The 24058-nt window shown below is 39.4% G+C and overlaps 1 protein-coding gene across 4 annotated transcripts in view; it reads right to left on the bottom strand.

Annotated features, from left to right (window-relative positions):
• Window positions 1-24058, bottom strand: part of Mctp1 (multiple C2 and transmembrane domain containing 1) — a 600147-nt gene that overhangs the window by 176688 nt on the left and 399401 nt on the right. For all 4 annotated transcript variants that reach the window (XM_057789474.1, XM_057789473.1, XM_057789472.1 and 1 more), the window contains 3 exons: window positions 23824-23954; window positions 9074-9260; window positions 4645-4738 (listed from right to left, as the gene is read on the bottom strand). In XM_057789474.1, the coding sequence (XP_057645457.1) occupies window positions 4645-4738; window positions 9074-9260; window positions 23824-23954 (412 nt within the window). The remainder of the gene's footprint in view (window positions 1-4644; window positions 4739-9073; window positions 9261-23823; window positions 23955-24058) is intronic.

The following is a 24058-nucleotide window of genomic DNA, read 5'->3' on the forward strand; positions in this document are numbered from 1 at the left end:
AAGAGGACAAGATTTTGAAATGCATTTGATGCAGTAACTACACACATTTTGTACAATGTGCTAAAAGAACCCGCAAATTATTTTGTGAAGACAGTACAGTATTTAATGATCATCTATACGGAATATAGATATAAATATAGATGCTTGCTGCTATTTCTCTCACTTCCTGTGATACTTTCCAGGAACTGATTGCTTTCTTCTCTACAACTGCCTTTTTATTTTCTTTTTTTAAAATAGGCCCATAATGTTCAGGGGAAATATCAAGAATAATAAATCCCAATCTCTGTATAAAATATACCTTCATGACATGACACAGTCAAGCTGGAAATCACAGGTACCAATAAAAATGCAGGCAGCCTACTGATAATGAGGTCAGAAATACAAATAAATTTACTTTTAATGAAGACTGGAAGCACAGTAATCAAAGTGTTAAAATTCATTTCATGCATATCTTATTTGCTTCTTAGCTGATATTTACCGCGCAATTCTGTGAGAAAGTAGAGGCCTAAGATGCTCCAGATAAATGGCTCAATTAATTGTACAGAGGTAGACCTCTTTGAGCCAAGCCAGAGCTGTGAGCTCTTTATTAAAAGCACTATTCTGTAGCCCCTAACCTTGTTCCTTGACTCCTCTCTGGTTTCCAATTTAAACAAGTCCCCATGCGGCCTGCTCTAAAGGGCTTTGTCTCCCTGTCATTGTTATGAGCGCTGAGGCATCCTGGAAGTGTGAAATCAGACCTCATGAGTTGAACGGTTCCCCAGGGAACGCAGGACTGCGCAGAAGGTCAAAGTCATGGGCCGGACCGTCTAAAAGTGTCTGATCGCCGGTGTGTGACACAGCAAGTTGGGGGTGGGGCTAGACTGAAGAGGACTGAAATTGAACACATCTTAATTAAAGCCCATAGACAGCAAAACAAAATGTTTTCTAGGCAGCCTGTCAAATGGGGCTTAAATTTAGCTCCGCTAATGAATCTGAGCCGCTCACTGTTATTTTGTAAGATAATAAGATTCTCGTCACAGAAGCTGATAAAAAAAAAGCAAAACAAAACAAAACTGTAGCATGTCTTTTTTCTGCTGTTTTGTTACTTAAATATTTTTAAACAATGACGACAGTTTTCCAAAAGGACAACATGGAAAAAGTCTATGCAAATAAAGGGGGTACCAAACGTTTCTCTTTATAACTAGTGGCCTTCTAGACTGCCGGGTTGACATGCTTTATTCATAACTTACTTTGGGGGAGAAATAGACATTTTTATGGGACAATTTCAGTGAGTATTAATCATAAATCCCCCTTCTCTTTTCCCCTTCTCTTCCTATAGGACATGGGGCATTCATTTGCAAAACCAGTTCACCTGGGATAGGACCTTTTAACACGGGACAAGGCAGCACATCTTTGGAAGGTCTAGCAGCTCTTCCCTGTCAGCGTTTCTGAGAGGCTGGTCTCCTTGGATAGGGCAGGACCTCCTTCTCAGGGGGAAAGCAACAAAGAAACAAAAAACTCCACAGCCCTGGTAAAAAGAGAATGAGGGGCTGAGGATGACTCAAAAACTGGTGGAAAGTGGGAGGGGGACCCTAGGAGGAGAGAACACCCTTCTTTCGGAACTTGAAAGAACCCGTCTCCCAGGTTTAAATACTCTGCTGAGAAAGTCTCACTCAATACAGAAGACTTGAAATGCTCTGTTACACGCCAAAATTAGGCCCCACTTAAGGACAAAGAATAGTCAGGATCAAGAAAAAGACAAAACCTGCACCCCTCCCCCACTCACACACACACTCCCTGGTTGGGTTTTCTGGTCTCACAATCTGGCCAGTTTTAGGGAGCATGTGATTTCATGTTGGAAAGAATTTCCCCCAGTGAGCAGGACCAGAGCCTCTAGCCTTTGCTTTGACTGTACAGGGAAGTAGTAACCTCTCACTGGGTAGTGAAGGGGAGTGAGCGGTACTTAAAAGGATTTTTCACTTACTCAAACTTTTTCACGTAGAAGAATTTAGTGCGCCAAGGCTCCAAACCCCAGCGCCACTTTCTCAGGCTGTGAAAGGCTGTCCACAATTTGCCTGAAATTTCAATCCACTCTTGTGCTGTGCTCAATGTGTGCATATGTGTGGGAGTTGTAAATTGAGGCCTTAACCACCAGAGTTAATCTCTTTTAAAAATCTGTATTAACCTTAATGATTTGAAGTGCACTGTCCAACACTGGGCTATTGAGACTGAAGAAAAAACCACCCTTGACTATCAATAGTTTATTAGGGGCTTAACTGAAGTGACCTACTGTAGTAGTGCTCAGCTGAACAAGGCTATAGGCTTTTTGTGGAAAGGAAAAGAATTGAGGGTTTCATTAAAAAGTAATTTGTGCTTTACACTCACTCATTCAAAGAGAGTCTCAATTGCTCTTTATTCACACAGAGTTAATACAGTATTACAATGTTTCCCAATGAATGTGTTGTAACAAAAGAAAAATTTTACATTTTGAAAGGAAAAAATTCTTTGTAACTGCAGTAAGATTGATGGCGACTTAAAGATTTTTTTCTCCTGTGCTCATTAATGTTGGAATATTAATTAAAAATTGTGTTTAAGTGACTTAGGTTATAATGATCAAAAACATCTTAAAATATATGAAAGTTGGTCAGGTATTAGTTTGTCTTGTCAGAGTTCTGTAGGAAAGAAGTTATTCTGAAGCCAAATATCATTTAACTATAGTTTCATTTGTTCCAGGTCAGAAAGTATGTCTGGCTTAGCAACGAAAAAGTTAGTCATGATTTTAAAATTGCCTTTCCCCAGCCACAAGCTTCTAGATGAGTGATTCTCAACCTGTGGGTCGCTACCTTTTTGGCAGACTTCTATCTCTAAAAATATTCACATTAAAATTCATAACAGTGCAAAAATATACTTAAGAAGTAGCAACAAGAGTAATGTTATGGTTGGGATCGCCATAGCAATGTAATTGTGTTAAAGGGTCTCCACATTAGGAAAGGTAGGAACCACAGCTCTGGACATGTGCAACTGAAAACTTGAAGACAGAATGACCCACTCAGTCCGTCTCTTTACTTTGGCTTCACTTTGGCAGAGCTTCACTGTCATTAACCATTAAGACAGACGCCAACTTTTCAAAGTTCTGTGGATATGAATCCAAGGAAAGCACATGAAGACCTTGTTTGGGCCCTAAATTGTTTATATTTTCATAAGCAATATTACTTTTTAAATTAATAGTGTATTTAGACATTTCTGACTTAAACACATGGCCTGTAATTTTTGCCACCATCACAAATGTCATAAAAACCACAGAAGGTCCAAGGGTGAACAAGGTCAAAGACAGAATTATCCACTTGGCCCTGAATAGTTCAATATCTCTCTTGTTCAGTCCCGAGCCCATTAGATTATAAGGTCAGCATGGCATGAGGAATCACTAGATTTATATCCATAAAACTGAAGGGGAAAATTGAGATTCAGTTATTCAGGATTCCCCAAATTAATGTTCACTTTATCAAATAAAAATTATATCTCATTGAATCTCCACCAGAAAGGCTATTGTTATTCACGCTGATTTACATAGAGCCATTAGGAAAGAAATATCTCTATTTTTTCCAACTTTGAAAGAACATGTACTTTAACTTCCATAGTGGCACACAGGCCAAGTAGGTTAACCTTGTTTGCATATTCATGAAGTTTTAAAGTCGATGACAGCGTCTTGCCGAGAGGAGACAAACTTACACAATTGCATTCAGCCTGAATAATGGCAGGTAGCTGAGCATTTGAAATAACAGGTATGTGAATTTTTCTGTAAGAAATTATTGTGCACAGGTTGAGTCACTGATAACTATACAAGAACCAAGTTCTTAAGAAAGAAAATGCATAAACTCAACATTCACAGGTTTTTTTAAACCACCAAATGCTGAAGAAGCTCACCCTCAAAGATTACAGCTACCCCTAGCCCCACTATTCTCAAGTATCTGCATATACTTTTAAAATGCAAATGTCTTCAGTTACAAATGAGCTGAAAATTATCTTTTACAAGAAATTATAAATCCCTAACATTTTTGTATCTGTTACATATTATACTCACTTGCTGAAATACAAATATGAAAATTTTAAATATTGTTATTTTGGAGCAAACATCTGCTATTTGATTTTGAAGAGAATTATCTTTTAATTTGTTTTCAGTTCTGCTACATGAATTAAAGAAGAACACAGTGATTTGCTGACCACTGAACGGTAAGAAAAGGATAGTAGTTTATTCAAGTAAGTCTGCAACTTTATCAGGGCAATCTTGCTTAACATTTAGAATAATATGTTTATATCCACAAATAATAAGACAATTTTCCCAGCACAGTGATTTCCAGGAAACTGGCAAGTCAGCCCTAGCACGACAACCAATTTTAGATAGACAATTCAACATGTGGGAATGACCATCTTCCAGATCTCTATGGAATTAAATGACAAATAAATGGTCATGGCTCCAAACAAAATAATTAATTAACTCTGTAGCCTGATGATATAAACATCATTATCTCACTTTTAATATGTTGAATAAACAGCAATACTAAAACTATGGACTCATTTGCTGTGTTACATTCCTGTGTTCTGGGTAAAAAGTAATGTTATACCTAGCACATACGTAAATGATAGGGGAATTTCACCAGCTCCTACCTGTGACATCAGCAGCCATCAAACCTTCAGCTCTGATGACTTTCACCTGGAGAAATCCCACGTCTTTTATGTTGTTAAATATCCTCAGTGGGCTCTGGAAAACCCAAACGTGGGCATTAGGAAAAGAAACCTAAGGAAGCCTCAAAAATATGCTTAGAAAACACAAAATTTTCTCAGAATACTTTCTTAGAGGGTCAAAGGGTCATTTGTGCTTTTCCAATACTAATTATATTTCCTATATCAAGAGTAAATAGAAACGCATGTGCACATGAGCACATACACACACACACGTAAACACATTGTGTAACTACTAATAAGTGATTTTCTGGGGTAAAAATAACACAGTTACTGATGATTAGTCACACTCGGTAGATGGTGAGCAATGGGCTGCAAAGCAGCTGTCCCCATGGCTTCTCTCAGTGTCTTCTACTAAAGGACCTCACAAATATTTCATTTGTAAATATGATAGTTTGAAGATGATAATGAATAATATTAACTCCTGCATGATTGTTTACATAACACTCCTCAGACAGGGTAAGTTATTGAGAAAGTCAACACTAACAAATTATTTTTCTACCATTTTGTTCTTAGTGCTTAGATAAGATGTACATTATCTAAAGACTTTGGTAATAGTTCACTCAAAGACTTACATAATTTTATAAAAACTTTAAGGGATACAATTTTCAAAAGCAAATTAGATTGATAAAATAAATTCAAAGGCAGTGAGAAAATTGTCCTAAGTTTATATTTGTATTTGCTATAATAGATAGAATTGTGGAGTTTTTGATGATAATAATAAAAGTAAAATAAAAACTCGATTGTGATGCCTTACTAAGCATAGACTTGAAATAACTAAAGGAGGAAGGCCAGCACAATTAATGGTCAGTGCTTGTACTGAATAAATCAAAGATACTTAATTCCTTACCATCTTTAAAATGTTTCATGACAAGGTAGTTTAATAAGCTTCTGCATAAAATATTATCTATCAAAAGTTGCCAAAATAAAAGCAATCCCATTAGTGTATTACTGGCATGAGGGTACACACAAGCCAATGCTTCTACAATGCGAACTTATCAGTTTTGATAGCTAGTCACTATTTACATTTACACTGAAGCTATGACCTTGGCACCGTGAAAAGTAATACAGATAAATGTGTAATCTCATAGCATGACTTTGTAAAAACAGTGTTCGGTACAGAAGATTAGCTCTTAATCTCTAGATACAAACAACTATTTATCACCAAAAATTTATTTGAAAGGCTCATTTGACTGGATTTAGTAAAAATGCACTTGTCTCTCTTTTTAAATTCCTACAAATCAAAGGTTTAACAATAGAGCAGGGCTGTGGTTCTGAGGCTTCGGGCGCACAGCTTCCTACAGCACTGCTGAAGTTGGGGAGGGGCTCATCTCAGCGCTCACTCAATATATGAAACAGCTAGGGATTCCTCCCAGTGATTATTTTCTTCATGAGCAATTTAAAACAGTTTCATGGTGACGGAAGCAAATATTAGGAGTCAGAATCATTCTCTCTGGAAGCTGGCCGAACAGCCATGTTCGCACTGCCTTTGGGACTTCAGTTCGGGGACCCTGCTCTGCTTCCAGAAGGGTGATTATAGTTTGAAGCGTTCCTTCTCCAAGGCACCTGACATTTGACAGTTTATTGCAATTTCTACTGTTTAGGCAAGTGACATACAGATTATAATAAGAACTCAAAGAAAAAAGCAAATAAATACCAGTTTAAAATTGTAATTTTATGAAAAGTTTTATCAAGGGATGTTCCTGTGTTGTTATTTATGGTTATTTTAGAAGGCCTCAAAACCTGGATGGCTTTTGAAGCCAGACATTTCCATAGCAGAGGAATCCATGATTCGCCGTGAGTCCTTTCAGCCCTCGATAGATGGGAAGAGATTGAAATGCTCTGGAGAGGAGGCCTCTTTATTTTTTTAATGAAAGGCTGTATAATATATTTTCTCTATGGCTGCAGCAGCTGTCAGAGAGAGCACCGTGGTTCAGCTCTATTACTGGAGAGGCAATACCCCATCCTATGGTACAGAGATGCTCAGAGGGGCCAGAGCTGATTGACAGCTTGTCACCGTGACGTCTTATTCCATCTCTGTTATGGAGAAAATTAATGTCACACCACCCGCCTTATGACTTGCTGTCATCTTAGAACTGCTCACCTTTTATCAATGCTCTAAATAACATTTCAAGCCCATCGTCTCATGGTGGACAATCCGGTCAAGGGACATTAAATCAGATGACTGTGAAATGTCATAATAAAAATGGAATGCTAACAACTTCTTCTCTAAACTAGCTCCTCTGGTTTTTAAACTGTGACAAGAAGGAGCCGGGGTTCAGCAAACCCGTTCTGAAAAGGTCAAATAGCAGCTCTTGGACTACTACCCATTACTACCCGTCCCTACTGACCTTCCCTCTGCCTCCCCGCAAGAAGAAAAGAACAGGGAAATGGAATTAGCCAGCTTTTCAGAAAGTGGTGATCAAACAGTGGTTCACTCAGGAATGTCTGTTTAATTTGTGGGGTTTCATTGCTGAACAATGAAATTCTCTAGGGCTGCTTTATATCAGAGTGAAGCAATTCATTCCTTCTCCCTCCCTGACCAAACCTAAACCAAATCAAATTCTTAAGTTTAACATCTACTTTAAACACACACACACACATACACACACACACACTCATATACTATGTGTGCATTTTAAAAGCAAAACACAGTAATAATCTGATGACCAGCGATCTCCTTTACATGTTTCATCAAAACAAATTGCATATTAGACATTACAGAAAATTCATTCACTTCATAATACACACAGTGTAAAATACATTAAGGCCTCTGAGACATTTCTCTTTGTCCTTCTTCTGTTGTGAGTTAACACAAACATAGCATGTCCCCTGTTCTGCATTACCACTTCTCAGAGAGTGTGTCTCGAGAGGGAGAATGACAGCAGGGCCTCAAACTTGGGGTTACAGAAAAGCACATTTTAACATGATTCACCTTTCAATGCATTGGGCAGAATACAGCCTGAGAAGTAGCAGAGATGCCAAACATAACATTTTACATTTAATTGAAATAACTGGCAATTTGGAAAAGATGGAAAACAAAGTATTCATTTTCTAAATGGAACTATCTGAATAAAAAAACTCTATTCAACAGCAGCCAAAAAAATCAATCAATAATAGCTGGATTACTTCTGATTATGTAGACAGTAGTATCATCTTCATACGTAGGATAATATTAAAATGGTGATCTAGTAACTACAGAACGTTAATGCCCAGATGGATTTTCATGTTAATATACCAATTAATTCCTTTCTGGTAGTTTATGTGCAGAAAGCTCATTTCCACTAACTAGAGAATATAATTTTAGTGAAGTAGTAAAATGTGAAATAATTTTCATAATTGTAATTATATATTAGAAGATACTACACAATAACTTAGGCTCTTGGGTGGTTTTAGCCTTGCTAAGTCACCTCTATTAAACTGTTTATGATAATACTATTGGTGGATGAGTTGTACAAGCATTAGCAGACAGCTGATTCAGTGCAGATAGTGAGAATAAATTTGCTGAGGCGCACATTCTGGTAATCTGTTTGAAGAATACTGTAGAGCATTCATACGGGCACTTCATGTCAGCTGCACAACCTGATAAGGTGCGTCTTTATTAAATTCAGTTACTGAAAGGGTGTCCGTCAGCAAATAGGAATGGTTTTTAAAAAGCCATTCTTTGTTGGTCGGAGCTCGGTTTCATGGCTGAGTGTCTAGAGGAGACGTCTAAACACCTGGCAGCACTGTACAATACAAGCTTTGTGATTTGAAGTGGGAAAGCCTTCCCCTGGCTTCATCAGTACCAAGGCAGTTACTTTTCCAAGCCGCCATCGAGAGACAAAGGTGGAGCAAGAGCTCCCCTCTCTGCTGATTCAAGAGAACTACAAGATGCGAAATGCGCCCAGAAAGTTGCTGGGAAACAGGAAGATTCACCTATTTAAAGGACATAAAATTTGAAGATGGTGACTTTATTGGCACTCCATTCCACACCAAACCCCACACTCGGGCAGAGTGAAGGGTCTACTTTCATGCTGACCTGAGATTTTTCCGAGCTGTCAACATCACTCTGGATGTCCTCTAGCTCCCAGCTTCTCAGGATGCTAAGAACCTTATTTTAGATTTAGTTCCTTTATGGAAAATTTCTCTATATGATAAAAATCACAAGGCAGAACCTTAGAATACAGAATGTGCTCTGAAATGCATCCTGGAGATGATCAAACTATAGACAGCGGGGGCTGCATGGCAGCTCCAAGGTCCTACCCTCTGCTCCTCCAAACCTCCTCTAAAAGCCACTTGTCTTTCTGGGAACACTGTGCACAACCTCATCTGGTGACACGTGAGTCAGGAAGGAAGCTCATTGCATACGTACATATCTCTTTAAGATCTCCCCCCGCTCCTTCTGGTCCTCCAGGGAATGGACAGAGAGGTCGGAGATACTGACTGTGGCCGAGGCTGTCAGAGTGACAAGCAGAACCAGGTGGCCCTCACCCTCTTCCAGCTGTAGCTCCAGCTTGTGAGTTTGCTCCCTACTGAGAGACGACAGGTCAACCTGGCACCTAGAAACAAATGTTTTGAATTAGCAAACAGCATTCTCACCACATCAAACAGATAGGGGTTTGTTGGAGACCTGTGAAAGTTAAAGCAATAGAAAACCATCTGGGACAGTGTGAGATCAACTTCTCTCTTCACAAAACTCAGGCCCTGGAGATCATAGAACTTTTAATTGCTTGTTTCCTGTAAGATAGAAACTCAGGGAAAGTTGTGCTATTATCTCCTCTGGTACTTTACTCATGAGTTGGTACTCAGACCTATTCAGGCTGGAGCAAACTACCAAAAGTAGAGTTTCCATGTCATTGTTGCCATATGTGATTCCTCCTCCCAGTTCATAAATATCACTGAATAGCAGCTAACATTCACTGTGGAGAGGTTACGTTTTACGTTTTTAAACTTATATGCACAGTGCACTCACTAAAACTAAATGTGTCCTCCCAGGGCTGCACAACCTGGCAAACCCTGCTGCATGTACCACTCCTACAGGCCAGACATCTGCACTCTTTTCCTAAAAATGTCAGTTGATTTCAAGGAGGAGATAACACAGTGACGATCAGGCTAATAACCCTGGGCAGGGGAAGAGGGAACAGGGATAAGGGAAAAAAATGTTTCAAACAGGAAGTGGGTTGATAAAATGGCTCAGTGGGGCTGATGTTGGTGTTTTGGACATCTGAGTTTCAACTCTGGGACCCACATGGTGGAAGGAGAGAACCAATTCCCACAGATTCCACTCGTGTGCTGTGGCACACACACACACACATACACACACACACGTGATGATTGAGAAATAGCCAATTACCAAAGTAAACGTTCTCAATACATCCCAAATGAGGTGGGCACCTACAAGGGAAAGATTCATGCTTGCTCCCTTTAGTTCCACACTCTACCATCTGTTGCTTGGTTTCAAAGCTGTTTTTAAATAACAGCATAACAGTATCTAAAGTCGTCAAAGATTGTACCTGAATTCAAACATCTCTCTTAGGAGACTTTACAAAATGAATCAAAGTGTGACATTTACTCTTATTTTGTGCACAGCATTGATAATGACTATGAGTAGACACAGAGGATCTGCTAAATTCTATTATTAAGGGAGTTAGAAACTAGTCTGTACAACTCTGGAATACACTTTCAGATGCTAGAATAGATACCAGAAACCTTATTGACTCTGTTAATACAACATTCAATTCAAAATACTATCACTAATTCTCCTCAATGCTAAAAAATTAAAATAAAAGGCCCACACAATATCAAATGTTTTATCTAACATTCTGATTGTAATTAGAATCAAGTTCTCAATAACACCCAGAGTAAACTGAAAGTTAAAACACATTGATGAAAAACAAACAGTCAAAAGCAATCTCTAATGAAAGGAGGAACATGAACATGGTTTTAGAGAACTCTCCAGCTCTGGCACAGTGCCTGGCCCACAGTGTCTGGCCTTACTGGTTGTGACTACCTCCCCAGCCTGGATCAGGAGTGTAATACTAGGTAACAGTGGGGGTTGTGATCCAGACAGAATGTTGGCTGGTAGGGTTGGGACCATGAGGGACCTTTCATTCACGTTGTTCTTTTCTGCAGTCCATCCCCAACTCAGTTTGATCACGTCTTTCCCAAGTCCTTCCTTCCATTAGCCTTGTATAGGGTGCTGTATTGTCATACAGAGAGGATCACTGGAATACACTCAAGCCTCCTGGTCATTTCCCTTTCAAGCTCATGACCACTTTGCACAGGCTCTGTAGATGCTTCAGCTTCCTTTCAGAGTCTTCACAGGCAATGCTTCAGAGCTGGGAAAGTGCTCTCAAGATACTTCCTCTGGAAAGTGCAAACTGGCAACTTTTAGAAGGAATCACAGCCACAGGCTTATTGTTTGTTTGTGTGTGTGTGCACACGTACATGTGTGTGCATGTTTGTGCATGTGCACGCGATTGTGTGTGTGTTGTGCCAATAAAAGTTCAATTCTACTGCCGGGCGGTGGTGGCGCATGCCTTTAATCCCAGCACTCGGGAGGCAGAGGCAGGCGGATCTCTGTGAGTTCGAGGCCAGCCTGGTCTACAAGAGCTAGTTCCAGGACAGGAACCAAAAAGCTACGGAGAAACCCTGTCTCGAAAATCAAAAAAAAAAAAAAAAAAAAAAAAAAGAAAGAAAGAAAGTTCAATTAATAGGTATTAAGGATCTGTTAGTCCTGCAATCTGCTACATGCCAATGAAAAAACCGAGGAGCAGGGAGGTCGAATGACCTAAGTGAACATACACAGTCATGACCAGAGTCAGAGCCTATACCTGGGCCTCTGAAATGGAAGGCCTAAGCATTCTCCTCTCCAAGACTCACTGAGAAACAGCATTCTTGGAGGAAAGTGTGCGGTTAGCAATGATTCCCAGAGATGGTCAGACGTTTCAGTTACAGGAAACATCTTCTTTTCCACGTATAGAATTGTGTTGTTTTTATTTCAATGTTTTAAACTACACATACATTAGGAAATTAGCTGTGCTTGCTCTTATAGGACAAGAATACTTCACAAATTTAGATTTAAAAGCTATGATACTATTAAATTTAAACAGGATAAATTTATAGAAATGTTGTTTCTTCGTCAATAAAAACTTCAGTATTGAATATGCTCACAGGAAGAGCCATGTTTATTGCTTCAGCATTTTGACTATCCTAATATTAATATAGAGAGCAATAATATGCTGGATGTGGGAGTGTTAAATGTTTAACGTGGGAGTTTTCATTCAACTGTGGCTACTCAGACATCTTATTTATCTAAAATTCTGCTCAGGAATAAGAAGCTGTTTTAAATGTCAGTTTTGCCGTGACTTCGCCAAACTGTCTTGTTTTTGAAGATAAAGTTTGCATCACACCTTCATTGCTGAGTATCAAATCAAGTGACTGCTGGGATAAATGTAGAAAAAGAATTTTCCATTCCCTTTTAGCTTTTGAACAAATATGTACAAAGACAGAACCTTTGTGGCATAGTCTACTGCCCTGTGAATACAGTGCTAATTGGTGTGGGATGAAGGGTTTGTATGTGGCTCACCTGGACTGGTAAATCCTTCACAAAAGAAGGATGTACTATAGAAATAAGAGATTATTCAGGGACCTATGTATACAGAATGCTTTTTAAATATGAAAATGCAAAATTATTTTTTAAAAAGCAGTAATGTAAATTCATGAACTCCAGAAATACTTGGCAGAGATGAAGAACCCAGAGTCATTTTCTCATTCCAGGACTCTGCTTCCACTAATTAGCTGTGTGACCTTTTCCAAGACAACTTTCCCACCTGAATTTCACTTTTCTCATCAGCAGTTATGAGATAATTGAACTAGATGAACTCTGAGTTTTCAGAATCCCCAGTCTCACAATTTGATAACTCTATCCATGTTTACACTTGTGCCTTTCTTTCTTTGCAATTCTACAAACTAAAAACCTAAAAGAGTGAGTTTATAAGTCATGAAATATTATTCTTTGTTCATCTTATAAAACAGAACAAAGCAAATGACTCTTGAAAGGCTGTGTAAAAAGAAATCTATATAATTTAACTTTGTGCTGTATTGCAAGCAATATCACGCTGTGCCTCCAATATCAGCATGAAGGATGTCAAAAGAAGGCACTGTAGACCCTTCTCTTTGACTCAAAACTAGTTCTCTTTGCATGTGTTTTCTAGCAGGAATCTACACGAATTGCTTAAACATTTATTTAAAGTATCTTATTATTTCCCTGGATTCTCCAGGAGCCTTACTATCCAGGAGATGAACCACTTGCTTTGACTAAGATGTGTCTTTGATTTTGTGCCTCAAGGGGCTACTCTTTACACCAGCATCCTCATCGGTCACTGTACCTGAGTTCTCACAGGTACTGTTCACATCAGAACCCTCTCTAGTCACTGTACCTGAGTCCTCACAGGTCCTCTTCCCACCAGCACCCTCACTGGTCACTGTACCTGAGTCCTCACAGGTCCTCTTCCCATCAGCACCCTCACTGGTCATTGTACCTAAGTCCTCACAGGTCCTGTTCCCACCAGCACCCTCACTGGTCACAGTACCTGAGTCCTCACAGATCCTCTTCACACCAGCACCCTCACTGGTCACTGTACCTGAGTCCTCACTTGTCCTGTTCACACCAGCACCCTCACTGGTCAGCGTACCTGAGTCCTCAAAGGTCCTGTTCATACCACCACCCTCACTGGTCACTGTACCTGAGTCCTCACAAGTCCTCTTCACACCAACACCCTGACTGGTCAGCGTACCCGAGTCCTCACAGGTCCTCTTCACAGCAGCACCCTGACTGGTCACTGTACCCGAGTCCTCATAGATCCTCTTCACACCAGCACCCTCACTGGTCACTGTACCTGAGTCCTCATAGGTGCTCTTCACACCAGCTGTCATCCTTTGCTTGCTTAAATAGACTGGGTCCTCTCCTTGGCCACCACTGTATGTTAAGGTCTAGCATCCACATGCCTGACTTTGTGACTTCTAAGGCCACTTCCGTATTTACATGCAAAGTCACACTGTAGGATGCAATGTTGCTCTCAGAACCTGTCAGTGGACCCTATGAAACAATGCAGAGGTGGGTTTCCTGCGGAGTGAACTTTAAACAGGAAGTGGGAAGATACCTCCTAATATCTCCTTCCCTCTGACTACGATCTGATCAGACAACCATGACCTACACCTGCTAAGCAGCCTGTCCCTGGTACACAGAAAACCATGAACAAATTGGCAGCATATTATGTTGTGTTGTGTGCCAGGGCTCCCCCTTCTTCATCTCATATCTTGCTTTATGGGAATATATCTTCCAGTAAAACAGCAACTCCCAATTTTTGCCTCCGAGTTTGTTTCTAGAGAACCCAGGCTAAGGTGAAAGGTGTTGACACAGTTTATCCACACTCCCAGTTTGGGATGTTCAAAACTTGACTTGACTATGTCTCTACTGCCCTTTCCCTAAGAAATATACCCAGCAACCCGACAAGACCCTCACTAAGCCATTATCAGCCTGTGTGTGACTTGTCTGTGCCATATCGTGTGACTCCAGGCTGCTCCTAACTCTCACAAGCTTCTGGGTGTTTGGATGAGACCTCCTCCCTGTCTGAGACCATAGTCTCCCTCTCCTTATTTGGCTAGCTTCCACTAATCATTACTGAAAAACTTTGCATCTGTTTCTCTTCATGTTCTGAAACGTCTGTAGGGAGGGGTGATATCCTGCCCTTTATAGCACCTAGACTCTATATAGGGCTTTACAAAGAAATGTCACCTCAGAGAGGCCAAAGAGTCACCTGTGGGGACAAGGTTTCATCATGGCAAGGCTCATTCTTGTACATCAGTACTATCTACCCAGAAAGTGATCCACATCCTCTTTCCCTCTGTTCCTCCCTCCTTCTCTCTCTTCCTCCCTCCCTCCCTCCTTCCCTCCTTTCCCCTTTCTTCTTCCCCTTCCCACCCTCCCTCTCTCTTTCCTTTTTCCTTCCTTCTTTTTTTTCTTCCATTATCCCCTCCTCCCTCCCCCCATCCTTCCCTCCCTCCGTCCCTCCTTCCTTCCTTCTTTTCTTCCTCCCTTTCTGTCTTTCTTTCTTCATCTCTTTTTATCTTTCTGTTTGATTTATTTATAGCACTCATCTCAGTCGCTCATTCACTGACTCATGCATGTGTCCGACACTACCCAATTTCTAGGTGTCACCTATTTTAAATCTAAGTTTTCCTGTCTGTATTTCTTGAATACCGACTGCCCACCAACTTGGTATTAATGTGTAGAAGGTTATTTGATTTCAGAGTACATATATGTTCAAAGGTTCACAATGCTGAACTGAAAGACTCATTTGCATTATGATATTAAACAAATCATTTAAGCTTTTTGTTTCATATTTATTTTATTTTGACATGTGGTTCTATACATAGTTCTGGTTGGCTTGGAACTTGTTATGTAAACAAGGCTGGCTCAAACTCACAGATATCTACCTCCTTTGCCTCCTAAGTGAGTGCCGGGATTAAAGGTGAGCACCATCACTTTCAGCTCAGCTTTCCTTACTCACCAAATAAAAATTCAAGAGAAAAACAGTCTCTCTTAGCTGGAGCTGTAAGAGCACAAAAATTAAAGACACTTTAAAAAGTGACAACGCTCTCTAGTTACATCGCCACTTCACTTTAGTTTGAACTTTGAACTACATATACATCAATCAATCAATTACTATAATAGTCAAAACAGAATTAACACTGAAGGAGATTTCAGAGACATTTTTCTGCATTCCAAAAATTGAAAAAATTGAAGTTCAGAGATCAAAAAGTTTGGATCATGTTTCCTAACTTCTATATCAGAACTCAAATATATAACATATAATATATATGTTTGGATTCCTTAGCCATATGAAAGAAAGATCATGCATATTAAATGCTGTTTTACCTGAGAACTGAAGGAGAAACTGATCCTCCTCACTTTTATCCCCTACACCTTGCCTCGGCTGCTCTTTATTGACGGTGGTCAGTGTTTCTTCCAGGATAAAATAACCTCATGGTTAGCATCCTTGCTGTGTTGGAATGAGGCTCCAAGGGTACAAGATGTAGGCATGGAGCTCTGGGTATATACACTGACCCACACCGAATGTGTAACAGGAAGACATCGAAGGCACCAAGCAATCAGCAGTGACACGAGTGTGCACTGAACTTCAGGTCCTACAGGCCTTAGCAAGTGGATTCAAGAACTATATAATCTAGTTTTAGCTAAGTTAATTCTCACAGAATCCACAATTAGCTTAAAAATACCCTTGTTAAATAACTGTGAATTGAAGATAATGCTGATTGAACATGCACAAGAGAGCATCTATGTTAAAAATCTGGAGGAAACTTTCACTCCTACTTATGGGCTGTGTCAGACACACTGAGTAATAAGTCACTGGTGGTATAATCAGACCTACCAAGAATCTAGCCAAAATAATCCAAATTATCAAGCATAACATTTTCAACAGGAGTTTATATAAATTTTCTTTAATGATGAATTTCAAAATGTTGTTTATACCCTGAAATACTGGCTAAAGGTATTTTGAAGCCATCATGATTAGCAAGATATTTAATGTCTATAGGATTTCTTTTGGTGGAAGTTATTTAAAAAACAAGTTTTACATACTTTTTTTTAATAAAAAAAACTATTCAGTAAGCTATACCAATCTTTTTAAATGTCTTAATATGCAAGAACTACTTTATATTACTATAACCAATGGTCTGTAAAATATTATAAATTCTTATATTCTGGATTAGTATGTATCATACTTTGGAATATTAGCAATGGAATGACCTTAGCATGAAACTGCTGAAGTGTCTCCAAGTTCATGATTATTCAAAACTTTATCTCTACCTCAGACATTAAATAAGAAAGAATAAGGCAGAATTCCTGTTGTCCAAAGTTACTGTGGTTCAGTTGTGCAGAGATTTTTCTGTCAGAGCACACATCTGTAAACTTGTATGTAAACTTGGAGGTAAACTACTGAATCTTCTACATGTAGTGGTGCCCAGAAATGATACCAGAAACTTTTCCCATTAGTTAACAAATATTGAAATGGGCACAAATTTAAAACTTTCAGGAGGAAACAATGATGTATGAACAAAAGATTAAAATTATTTTAAATGCTGCCTATAGTTCTAAAGAAATATCCTATTCCACAAATCTTCAATTAGGAAATCAGCAAAAATATCATAACAATAAAAATCTCATTAGTTTGCAAATCTTTGTGCTTGGCAGTTAATAGTACATGTTGGTTTGCTTTCTTATGTATGTAGGACACAAAGGTCATTGTAATTTTGGTGTTGAAAATAAATGCCCCAAATCAGAATCACAGAGTTGGCTATGCAAATGCACTGATCTTAAGCCTTTAAGAGTCAAAGCCAAAGGCTGGATTCCTCCTTTTCCACACTAAACCTGGACATGCATGTTCACCTCCACGCTACAGCTAAACATGTGTGTTTACCTTCACACTAACACTTAATATGCATGTTCACCTCCATGCTAACCCTGAACATGGATGTTCATCTCCATGCTAAATCTGAACATGTGTTCACCTCCATGTTAACCCTGAACATGGATGTTCACCTCCATGTTAACCCTGAACATGAATGTTCATCTCCATGCTAATCCTGAACATATGTGTTCACTTCCTATTCTATTCTCATTCTTTCCAGGCTTCTTCCATGCTATAGAATTAGGAAACATGTTCTTTGCCTAGAACTAGCCAGTTTATAGTAAGTTTCCTTATATCATTTATAAAACTTTTCTTAAACCTTTTACTCAGGCCTACACTGGCAACACTTTGCTGTTCTGGACATTACCAGCACTAAGTCCCTGATAACATACAATGAATAACATCACTAGCAATTCACCAAACTAAAATACATATACCCCCCAAGTCAATGCCACTTTAAAGATAAAGGACATTTTGCATATTAATAAATTATACCATAAATCTTGCCATATTGCATTACAGATAATTCCAACTGAATGAAGTTGCATGCTATAAGATTTACTTATCCTGTACGTTCATAGAGGCAACTTGCTTTCCAACTATTTGCCTCAGCTGTCAGCAAATAGTCCAGATTACTGCTCTACATAAAAGTGTTACAAGCATGGGGATTTATTAGCTGACTATTGCAAAGATGGCAATCTTTTTTGCCTACCAAAATGCTGCTGATCAGAAAGTTAAATAATGTAGATTAACATTATTTCTCCTTTGCTTGAAATCTGTGGTTCAACAACAGGTAAGATTTGTTGTTCAAGCTTGCAGTATGATGTGCATCATCTAAATTGGTTTACTGATTATTTTACGAAGGAGTTAAAGGCTTCCAGAAAACAAGCTGAATGCAGACTGTGGTGAACCGAGGGTGAACTTTACAGTCAGGGTACTTGGATTTGTGCCCTAGATCAGCCACTCCACTTGTGCAATCACCAAGCAGCCTCTTAACCAACTTTGGCTTCATTCTTCATGTCCACAGAATTGATACAGTATACATGTTCCTTCTCCGCCTCCTCATGCTGAGTTGTATGTAAAGATGCTTACAAACTTGAAAAGAGTCATTGTCATTGCTAATCTATGTCCCTGGTGAATAAATTTTTATGTAAATTAAACAACAAAATGTGTAAACTCCCATATACTGTGATGGTGAAACTCTGAACACAGTATTAGAAGAAGAATATTACAACAAATGAAGCCACAGAGTTATATACAATATGCTAGCCTAGAACTAGCCAATAGATAATATCATAGTGAGTGGGTCATGCTAGAAGATACCTCTGTAGAATATGTACACACGAACTTTTGAGGCTAAATGCAACCATGGTACTGAATGTCCCAGCCAGAACAATAGGGGAAAGGAAAAAATGGAAGCAAACTGTCACTATATGTAATGTGACCTTATTTATTGAATATCCCAAAGAACTAAAGCCTCACCAAAGCCTATTAGAGCCAATTGAACACTTTTTTCCAAAATGTAGGATCCAAAAATCAATAGAAAATAACAGTAATATTACTGTCCATCAACAGCAAATTAACTGAAAACTATAAGGACAAGAAACCAAATTTTCAATAGCTATAAAAGTAAAATACTTGAGGATAAAATTATTTAGAATAAAAGCCTGGGAAGGTAGGTTCATAGATTGGAATAATCTATACTGTTAAAATGTCCATGCTCCTTAAAATGACCTCCAGATGCAATATGGTTTCTGTCAGGGAATGAATAATATTCCACAAAGAGAATATTTTCCACAAAGAGAATGTTTGTTGCATTTTTTAAGCAAACAAACAGCTGAACTCATTCTACTACCTGACTTCCAAATGTATCCCAGAACTAATAAAGACACTTAGACAAATGGAGAGGAGTTCAGAGGCTAGAGGTAAAGCAAGGTATGCACAACCTAGGATGCTCAGCAAATGTGCCTGATACACAGATCAGAGCACAGGCAGATTCTTCAAGGATTAGTCTTAGAAAAGCTGGTTATCCACATGCAGAAGCCAGACCATGATCTCTCCCAGACGCAAACCAATTCAAAATAGATTAAAAACTTTAATTAAAGACATACAACCATTATTCTATTGGAGAAAAAATACATAAAAACTTCAGACTCTTTACTGTTAAGTTAAGTAGGTTTGTTCATGGATTCCATGAAGTGGACACAACATTAATGTCCATCAACTGATGGATAAAGAGATATAATACATATTCACAGTAGAATGTTATTTGTTCATAGAATAACAAAATTTGTGATACTAGAACTTTCCGAAAAGTAAAGAAGCTTAGAATCTATCATTTATAGTATACAGATAAAACAGGAGGCCATTATACCTAGTGAAATAACCCATGCATAGAAAAGTAATTAGTGCCACGATCTAACTGGCACCAAATCTTAAAGGCCGACTTCAAGGAAGTTGAAAGTAGATCAGTGTGTCAAAGTCTCGGGAGAGCCGAGGGCTAGAGGGATGGGGCAATGCTGACTGATCAGGGCAGAGGGCTAGAGGAATGGGGCAATGCTGACTGATCAGGGTAAGAATCGTGGTGTGCTGTATTACAACAGTGAGGCTTTAGGTACAATACTGTGTCTGCATTTATAACCTACATGAAAGGGTCGCGAGTGTTTCCACCAGCCATAATAAATGCCTGAGGATTTAGCCATGCTTACCTTGATTTAAACAACACATGATATATATGTTGAAGCATCACATGACACCCTAAAATATGTATAATTTTATATGTCAATTAGAATGTAGTGGTGAGAGAATCTTGATAATGTATAGGCTAGTTTTTTCCTAAATATATTAGTTTAGCATTTGAGTATAAGCACTGTTCAGACATATTCTAACTCATTAGTTTTTCTCTTTTGTATAATATCTGTATATTTTCCACAATTATACCTTAAGTTCGTGCCTTCCACCAAGCCATGGTCATATTGACTGACAATATATTAATTCTTCATTTAAAGAATGAATAATCATACTTTTCAGGATTAAATCAAGCTTCAAGTGTTTGCGTTCAAATTAAAGAACATTTATGGAGCATATGTGCCACATACTTTCTGAGGATGCTACGGTAAACAGACATTCAAATTTCCCTCTTGTCACAGAATTTCCATTGTAGAACAGTGGAGGGGATGTTCAATGAAGATACACTGTATGCCAAATAGTGGCTACGTCTATAAAATATCGCAGAGTAGGAAAAAGGGAATATGAAGAAAGCAGGGCATTCTCAGACCTGTGAAAGTATAAAAGTAAGACAGGCAAGTGACTTAAGGAAAGGTGCCACAGAAGAGGAATGTCTGGTGTGCTTGGGGGGCAGCAGTGTGTTCATAATGGCCGGGGGCAGAGGAGGAAGAATGGCAGCATTTCAGACAGGGGTTTGGACCATATCACACAGAGGCTGTTGGCCACAGTAAGGATTTTGCTTCTACCCAGACATTAACGAGAAATAAGTGAAGGGTTTTGAGTAGAGGAGTTAAATTGTTTTATTTGTGTCTTAAATCTTTTTTCCTCGAGACTGGAGAGATGGTTCAATAAATAAAGGTCCTTGTTGTGCATATGGGGACTTAGTTCAATCCCTGGGATGCAAGTAAAGATGGAAGGAGAGAACAGATTTCACAATGTTGTCCTTTGACCTTGGCATGTGTGCTGTAGCAATTCATAAATAGATACCTGTCATATAAGTACTAAATAAAACTCTTTAAATGCTCCTCATAACCCACAATTAGTGAAGTTTCTGGAGTCCCCACCACTTTCTGAGCCTTGACAAACAACTAAGAACAGCAAGAAGAGTCAGGTTTAAAAAAAGATCCAGAAGTCGAGGAGTAAAAAAAGGGGGCGGGTCAGGATGAAGGGGCCAATCGAACAACGGTGCCCTGTGTCATCAAGCTGGGAACAGACCATCAGATGAAGAGACAGGTGGGAGGAAGTGGCTGCTGCCGTGGTGAAGGTTCCTCCCTCTCACAGCTGATCTACTGGTGTGTGTAGGTTCCTCTCTCACACAACTGATCTACTGGTGTGTGTAGGTTCTTTAAGAGGACAGTCTCCTGGAAGACCTTCATGTCATCTGGACTGCAGCCTTGATGAAGAGCGGATTGCTGGTGTGTTTGACGAAAGTGAGAAAAAAAGAAGGAATAGAAAGGAGGCTCTGATAGTTTTAGTGTTAGCAAAAGACAAGGGAGAATCCAGCTTTCAGGGATTGGGAGGCTGAAGCTTCACTATGGAGTGTCTGAAGTGAAGAACCATGTTAATTATTCCTAGTGAAGTCCTCAGTTGTGTATGAGATGGGTTGGAAGGGGAGTTATAAGAATGACCAGCACGTTGGCAACTGTCAATCCTGAGTGGTGCAGGAAATACACAAAGGGGTCGACTCACAGAGGGAGCAAGGGCAGGGAAGGAGCCAAGGTTTCAGGTCTGAAACATTCACTCTGGAACTACTGTGCGCAAGACAGCAGGGAGAAGATGTGCACAGGGCAGGAGGAGATGTGGTACCTTGGGAGCCAAGTGGAGGAAGCCATCAGCCAGTTCCTGCTCTGCTGCGGGTGAGGCTAGGTGGCCCAATGGGAGACCTGCAGTGGATAGCTGGGGGTATTATCCTGACTTCCTGAGCCTGAGTGAGAATGGAGGAAGGCAATTTTCCAATGCTAAAATATTTATGTTCCACCATTCCAGAGGTGAACACGGTTCTTTAATTGATAGTTAGCCTTGTTTTTATTGTGAACAAACTAGCCTTACTATTGAGTTTACATCTGCGAAACATATTTTCAAAATAACATGTGGCTCAACATTGAAAATAAACAGTAAACAAAGCACAGCATGTCTCAAGCCCACAAGCAACGTGGAGTGGGGCAGATGTGCCCTCCTCTGCCCAACACTGAGGGAAAGTAAAAGGGCTGCACAAAATGGGCTGTGACATTTTACAGCATCCAAAGTAGGAAATTCTTCCCCCAGGAAGAACAGCTTAAATGATATTTGTCATTATGCAATTAAACAGGAAAGGCAGAAGTCATGTTGACATTCCACACCGACAGTAACCGGAGAAGAAGCCAGCAGGTTTGAGAGCACAGCACCTTCATCCAATGGAGTCTGAATATAAAGTAAGAATGGAGCAGGTTCCGCTTGGATGATCTAATTACTCAGACAGGCACTGTTGCTTAAGCTATGAAAAGAAGCAAATGTCCACACAACAGCTAAATTCTAACTCCCTGGAGAAATCATGGCCTAAGGAAGAAGACGCAGTCAAATGCACAGCCACTGTGGACTGACCCTGAGACTGGCAGATGTACGCCATGACGTAAGCTACCAAGAAGAACAAAATGACTTCCAGAAAACTCTGATAACAGTATTTTTCTGAGAGGCAAAGTGCAGCCAAGGCCCCTGTTTTCCAAAGGTTTGATACAGTGCAATTTGTAGACCACAGTGGTGTTTCCCCAACTTTGTTGGCAAACCAGATACTATAGTTAACTGAAACAGCGCTGTCTCCTGTTCCACACACGTGCTGAAAGCTACTGCTTAAATAGGTGTGTCAGAATCATTAAAACAAAACTAAGGGCCTAAAATGTCGGTTTGGATTCCTCTTTTTACTTTTAGACTGAAATTTCCTTTATGCTGGGAATGTATGAGTTCTCTTCGGATTGTAAATTCCATGACTACATTGAAACGAGATTTTTTAAAAAATAATAAACCTCTCTATGTATCGTGCTTTTTATATGCTGGCAAGTTCTCACACATTTTGATACAATGGGCATATGTAACTGTCAAAAATATAAAAATAGGCTTTTTAATCAGATACTGTCCCTGTCATTCAAGTAGTTCATCTAAATAACCTTAACTTTGTAGAGCAATGTCATTCAAGCCTTAGAACACAGTTTGCTGCATTATCAAATTAACACGATCTGCCTCACTCATGTTCTTCCTTTTCTAAAATTCTGGAAGTCTTTTCTGATTTATGAACTCCTAAGAGGTTATAAGGATTCTGTAGAGAGCTATAGGACATACCATATCTGATCACTCTGAGAACAAGCATTATCGCAGACCACTTCCTACCCTTGAGAACGTTTTTTCTTCGCTGAGTGTCCCATATCAGGTTAGAGTCATCTTTTTTGATTCCCATAACTTTTAGGCACAACTATTCTGAAATCTGGAAAAAAAATTCTGGATACAAATTGGAACAGCCTGTCCATCCACTAGGCAAAGCTGCCACCTACTGGTCATTGTTTGAATCTATGGTTTTCAGTGCTGACTGGAGCTGTAATGATGAAAGGTTTCCTTCTTTAAAACTCACGTAATGGCTTTGTGGGAGCCCAGGTAGTTTGGATGCTCACCTTAATAGACCTGGATGGAGGTGGGTGGTCCTTGGACCTCCCACAGGGCAGAGAAACCTGCTTGCTCTTTGGGCTGAGGAGGAAGGAAGACTTGATTGGGGGAGGGGGAGGGAATGGGAGGTGGTGGCGGGGAAGAGGCAGAAATCTTTAATAATTAAATAAATAAATTAATTAAAAAAAAACTGTTGACAGCCAGTGTTAAAGATTAGATTGTTTCAACAAAATCTTGTCATCTCTACAGCCAATAAAACACTGATTGCACAAACCTTCCGATGAAATCATCCCTTTTGCCAGCGTCTCTGTCCCAGGCGGTGATGTCAATGATCCCCCCTCTTTCCTCATAAAGATGGAAATCAAACTGTTCCCTCCACTGAGGATTCAAAGTTTTGGGTATAATCTGAAAAGTCAAAAATTATTTTAGTTTCAATAGTAATATTTAAAAACAACTTGAAACATTATGCATAAAATCGTGTGAAGGGTAGTAGTTCCGCCGAATTGTCT

Source organism: Chionomys nivalis, chromosome 15, assembly GCF_950005125.1.
Source record: "Chionomys nivalis chromosome 15, mChiNiv1.1, whole genome shotgun sequence".
In the NCBI taxonomy this organism is placed as follows: Eukaryota; Metazoa; Chordata; class Mammalia; order Rodentia; family Cricetidae; genus Chionomys; species Chionomys nivalis.